This window comes from Limulus polyphemus, unplaced genomic scaffold (genome assembly GCF_000517525.1).
Source record: "Limulus polyphemus unplaced genomic scaffold, Limulus_polyphemus-2.1.2 Scaffold2883, whole genome shotgun sequence".
Lineage (NCBI taxonomy): Eukaryota > Metazoa > Arthropoda > Merostomata > Xiphosura > Limulidae > Limulus > Limulus polyphemus.
Window position 1 is genome coordinate 100,150 of NW_013668493.1, and position 6,428 is coordinate 106,577.

The 6,428-nt window shown below is 33.7% G+C and overlaps 1 protein-coding gene across 1 annotated transcript in view; it reads right to left on the reverse strand.

Moving 5' to 3' along the window:
* The window catches only part of LOC111087947, a 35,350-nt gene that overhangs the window by 5,832 nt on the left and 23,090 nt on the right, over positions 1 to 6,428 (reverse strand). The window contains exons 3-4 of the mRNA XM_022396434.1: positions 5,834 to 6,007; positions 2,492 to 2,749 (exon numbers count right to left, since the gene is read on the reverse strand). Coding sequence (XP_022252142.1) covers positions 2,492 to 2,749; positions 5,834 to 6,007 — 432 coding nt within the window. The remainder of the gene's footprint in view (positions 1 to 2,491; positions 2,750 to 5,833; positions 6,008 to 6,428) is intronic.

Consider the following 6,428-nt stretch of genomic DNA (forward strand, 5'->3'; position numbering starts at 1 on the left):
ACTAATATATCGGCATATATTTAAATACTAAATCCAAAGTACAATTTAACTACTAAATTTAAATCGGTTAACTCGGCTTCGGACTGTTCGAAATTCTAATACGTAACATGGTGTATTGGTGACAAAATTCCAAGGCGTTGAAGAGGAATTTAGATGTGCTAGATATAAAAATCTCAAAGTATTTAAAATATACATTTTCAGAAAGGGGCTCTTATTACGAACTTTACTAGATAAATAAGTTAAACAATTTCCCAGAAAAAAAACACCAAACGAAGCACTAAATTCAGAAACGATCTATGGAAAAACTGAGAATTAATTTTGTTATCGTTCAATCCTGGTTTTTCTCAAAAGGTGTACGTTACGAATTGCTTCGTTTCATTTGTTTTTTTTAAATGAATGTAACTGATATTTCGAAATCAACGTTAATAAAATAAGGACTTCTGTAATTTTTTTCCAGCTTGAAAACTGGACTTTGTAAGTTGTCATGAAGTGGTGTGTTTAAAAATAACAAACTTTCAGAATTATTAAGTACGCAGTTAGACCTAAGCTGGAAGATATACCCTTGTAGGAGCACGCAGTTAAGCCTAAGCTGGAAGACATACCCTTGTAGGAGCACGCAGTTAGGCCTAAGCTGGAAGACATACCCTTGTAGGAGCAAATCAAAATGACATTTTCTCGTTAATTACGAAGAATGGATCACGCCCACTAATTCTAGGAGGGTTGATGCATATTTATTTTCTACTTTTGCATGTAAATTAACCCTAGATGATGCAAAGTGTTAATATGATGACAACTTAGATGGTTAAAATATATTCTAACTTTTCATGACATTCGAGTTGATTTTTGCGGAGATAACAGCAACAAGTAACGAAGTATTAAATCATATCAGTTCGAAACACCAAAGAGCGAGAACTCGTTTGAAGATTTGACCATCGTATGCGATGCATATTTTGTAGTTACTTAAGATTATATATTTCTCAAACTCCTACCTTGGAATCGGTAAATATATTTCTCAAACTCCTACCTTGGAATCGGTAAATATATTCTCCGCATGATTGATTTTAAATGTTTTTTGTATTAATTTCTCTATCAGTTTAATTATGTAAGAATATATGTGAAGTATTGAAAATGTTTACTGGCCGTTATATGTTCTTTCCGATAGATAAAATATGTATATAGATTCCAAATAATATCGAAACAGTTATTCACAAAGTAAGTTGCTGTACTGGTCAAGAAGAAAATATCATTTGAAATACTAATCTAAAACACACCAAAGCACAATGTCAGGTACAACATATCAAGATCAAGTTACAATATCGAAACATTGCGGATTTGTTTTGTGTAGTCGTAGAACAGTCAATGGGTGTTCTCGTCTTTATTTAAACTGTTGACCAGGTGAATTATGATGTACATATTTGGAGCTTCAAATAATAACCATAATAACCAGGGAGCTATTTGGAGTGGTCAGTTCTCCTATTTTGATTTGGAAAATGAATCAGGACGTGAACAAATCTTTTAAAGTTATACGCCCGCTGCCTTAAAGCTAAGCCACTAGCGGGTTCCAAAGGAGAGACAACTTAAAGCAGTTCCATTATTTCTTCGTTTAATTGAAATTGTATCCAAAAACGTTGCAAGTTTAGGTAGCTAAACCAAACTAAAATACAAGATATTACGAACGTATCCCTGTCTAAAGAGGTATCCGAAAAAAGTTTAACCTATACAGTGGGGGTATAAATATTTCATGAAGTTCATTTTCTATTCTCGGTGGATATGGATACTCGTGTTTAAAGCGTTCGACAAGCAATGAACAGAGTCGCCGAGGACCATCAGGTGCTCTGAGGAAGAATTAGTTTGCCCCCCCCCCTCCACGAACACCTTTGTTAAGAATGATGTTGCGTACTGGTATAAGTGATTGAAGGCGCTAATGATGTTTGCTTTAACATTCTATACACATTTTTTGTCGTTCTCATGTGGGAAGTGAGCCCCAGGGATATATCCACAGCCTCTCGGTGGACCTGCCAATGACTGTGTGCAACTGATCCTGGAAATCTAACGAGACAGAAATGAAATAATTAATAAACGGCACAGGTTTTATTAATCAGACTATTGAAGATGGATTCCTGGGGGTGATGCAAAAAAATGCCGAGATTGGTTTCCAGCTTTCATCAATGTCACATAGCGGTATAAAAGAATATGATTAACCCTAAGATGCTACGTTAGTAACGAAATAAAACATATTGAATATCAACTGTCACGCATTAGAAAACATGAATTTATTACAATTCTAAGAGCTTCCCATTGAATCAGCGATAAATTTTAGAGCTTATACTACCAAAATTTCAAGTTTGATACCTAGAGCAGACATATCGCAGACAACCCTTTGAGTGGCTTTGAGTTAAAACTAACAAAGAATTTACGATATAGTACAAATAAAAAAAAGCACCTTCAATAATGCTTATTATATATCAAACTACATGAAGCTCAATATTACCTTTTCGTCACTATCTAGAACTCGTATTCTCCAAAATCCAGAAATGCCTGGCATTCCTTTCACAATGGAGCATTGGAGTAGCTGCGAGTGTCGTATTTTAATCATACTTGAAACCGCTGGTAGCGACACCATACGGCTGTACTTGATATTTGCTTGCCGAATTGCATCTTCCACGCTCATTAATGGTGATAACGTCACAGTGACATCAAAGAAAGGCGCAGAACCCGGATCCGTGAGTATTTGGACACGTACTCCTGCCTGTAGTTACAATGTTAATAAGTTAACTTAGATATGTTACACCACAACTTACCTAATATCAAGTTCCCCGAGGATTTAACTTAGATATGTTAAGCCTCAACTAATCTAGGATCAAGTTAGTTCTGTTACGTCGTCAACTTACCAAATTGGAAATGCCATTCAATATGGCGGAGTAATATATTGGTGTAGAAAGTTTAAATACAGTGAAATGAATTACTTAAAATTAACTACAGGTAAAATAAACTGAAAACTGGACAACTAAAACAACAAGGACAGTAACAAGATGAACAAAAACAAGGAGTAACAACAATAAAAATACTGATTGAACAAGAACTGTAACAGCAAAAAGAACAAGCCAGCAAGTTTAGGCCAGAAAGAAGAAAAAGATGCAGTCTTCATTCTGAATATATATATATATATATATATATATATAAACCACAATAAGTGACGCCAAAGAAACAATCATTTGTTTGTTTTCGCCAATTTTTACTTTTTCGTCCGATGAGATTCTGACGCTTCAACTGTTTGGGGTTTTAGTGACAAAAGAAAAACATATTTTAGGAGGAGAATCAGACAATGAAAGTTCTACACATGACATCTAGAGTGGTAATTACATGTACACTGTCTTCCAGAACCACAATCAACGCCTCATTAAAGCGAAGTTCTTATATCAATGGATTTGTTTCAAACTATTGGCTGTCAACAATGGATTTGTTTCAAACTATTGGCTATCAACAATGGATTTGTTTCAAACTATTGGCTATCAACAATGGATTTGTTTCAAACTATTGGCTATCAACATGGGTAAAACAAATAAAAGGACCATGTCACTTACAAGATGGTTAAATATAATTTTTACTTCATTTTGATCCTGGTAATATTTTTAAATCTATAAGGAAGTTCATGTGTTCCAATATTAGAATTTTTAACGGTAGAGATTTTCGGTAAGGATTAATATGTGGTTTCCATCGGTAGTAAACGGTATAAAAACAGGTCGCTAATTTGAGGGTTGTCTAATTTTTAGTAGAAGAAATAAAAAAAAATGATTACACTTCTTGAAAATTTTAAACATTAATGTCCATGAAAAATATTAGCATATACATTTCCGCTTTCTCAGAATTTAGGATTAAAGGTTTTTCTATTGATTAATGCTTGTTTTGTTTATTCAGTTAAAGGGGAGCTCTCTTTCAGGTACGATTTACTTATTCAAAGGCTTGCTAAAATCTCATCCATCTATTGGCTGTTACGCTGAATACTAAGAAATTATCAATTTCAAGCCAAATTTATCAGAGTTTCGGTAAATTAGGTACGAGGATGAAGTTGTGTGAAAAACTAGCGAGTCATATCAGTTTCTGAAATCGCTATTATAGAATGTTTTTACATAAATGATAATAAAATTATCTTTCAGAAAATACCTTTTTAGAACGTTAAAAAGATCTACCGTCAGGAAAAAGAAAGTTTCATTGTCTTTTAAAATGAGATACGCTTGTTTCAGACGAACTCTTTCAAACTTTGTAATATTAGATTAGGTGAAACTTCGGTTTCATTCCGAGTTATTTAGTAAACAATCCATTTTTCTGAACTTTACCTATAATGATAATAATTTTGCACACGTCTTTAAAAGGTATTAGGTTATTGACGGAAAACACGTGGTTTATAAAGAATTAAGACTCTTTGAATGGTGGCTAGATGGTCGAATTCTTATCTCGTGAATGTCAGTTTTTCTTTTTCTAATCAAGTCTTTGATATTATAATTCTTGAAACAGCTGTATGTTAATTTCTAAAATTTGCATAAATATGATATTTTATTTAATGAAACCAATTTTATAGGTGGTAATGGTGACTTTCGTTCGTTGTCCGGTATTTTTTTTTGTTTTTTTTTATTTCAATATAATTACAGAAACACGTTGGTAAGAGCTCTACAGAAACACACCGATAACAACTCCATGAAGATCCACGCTGGAAGCTCAAAACGTCTTCCAAAACTTCCAAGACAGATACGGTACAGTAACGGTAACAATAAAGATTATTTGATAAAATTACAATCTCAGCAAATTGTAGAAAACAAAAAAAACCTTTCTAGAACATATGTTACCACGAACCTGAGAATAAGTAGGCGATGGAACAAAAGAATAAAAAAAAAGTGATTCGACGAAATTGGTTATTAGGGGAAATTAATGGGTTTAAAATTTAAAAACGAACATATTTTTTTTAATTGTTATTTTGCTCAAAAAAGTCGTTAATTACAGAAGATTTACACACACACACAAATATAAAATACATTAAATAAGTCAAATTATTAAAAACTTGCAAGGTATCAAATTTTAATACTAGTAATAAACGACCTTATAACACCAAATTGATATTGTTGCGTCAGCGAGGTCAAGTGACTAGTATCACGCCACGTCCTTCTCGAACCTTCATAAATTATCGGGAGACTACTAGATTGGGGGTAGTCTGGTATATACAAGACGGTCACAACGTGACGGAACAACAGTGTAATGAGTAATTGAATGTATGCGGACAGAATATTGTTGGCCACGTGAGACGCGAGTTATCGCGTTTGTTATAGAGCGATTGTTGAAATTAAGTGTATCGTAAAGTTGTATTCGGAAAGAATAAACCAGTTTTATTTAAGAAAGGACTTGTGTCGCTAAAGTTTAGTCGGAAAGAAGTTACGGAAAATTAACTAACGAACGGAGACGTAACAATATTTTTTTTAATTTAACTGTACACTCAACGTTTCACTTTTCAGTTTCTTCAGAAGCGTTCCATTAAAACAAGCCGTAACTGACAGTAGAAAGCTTCAAATGGTTTAAACAATTTGATGTTATAAGGTCGTCTCTCTATAGCGTTAAAATGTCTTCTGTACACCAATAATGAAAGTATCAAATTTATTTAAATCTGTAGATATGGAACAAGAAAAACAAACTATACTAAGTCAACTGACACGTTACTCCAGTAGCTCATTGGAATTCTGATTTTTGAGGTTGTCTTTGAATTCCAAGATTCTCTATTTGAGATCAAAAGGTATTTTTCAAATCTATTTTGTTAATAGTGCTATTGAAAAGTATTAAAACCTACCGGTGGTGGCGCTGTCCTTAAATGAGAAAAAAACGTGTTGTCCGGTCGTCTCGGTAGCTTTCGGAAAGGCCTCAAACGAAATGATGGTGGGGGTATTGGGAGAAGGTGGCCATGTTTAGGAATAAATAGGTTTTCTGAAGTTGAAATATCTTCTCCGCGTTCTTGAAGCGACCCCTACAAGGTAGATATCTTATAAAATCCAGTGTCTGTTTTATAATAACACTTAGTTGTTTTTTTTTCTTTCACAATAATGTTTGGGTTTAATTTCGTCACTTGATCGTTCTACAGTCATAGTCATAGCTTAACTCATTCACTTACTTGTTAGTTTTAGTCGTACTCTAATTCGTCGACTTAGTTATACGCTTAACTCGTTAGTTTTAGTCGTACTCTAATTCGTCGACTTAGTTATACGCTTAACTCGTTAGTTTTAGTCGTACTCGAATTCGTCGACTTAGTTATACGCTTAACTCGTTAGTTTTAGTCGTACTCGAATTCGTCGACTTAGTTATACGCTTAACTCGTTAGTTTTAGTCGTACTCGAATTCGTCGACTTAGTTATACGCTTAACTCGTTAGTTTTAGTCGTACTCGAATTC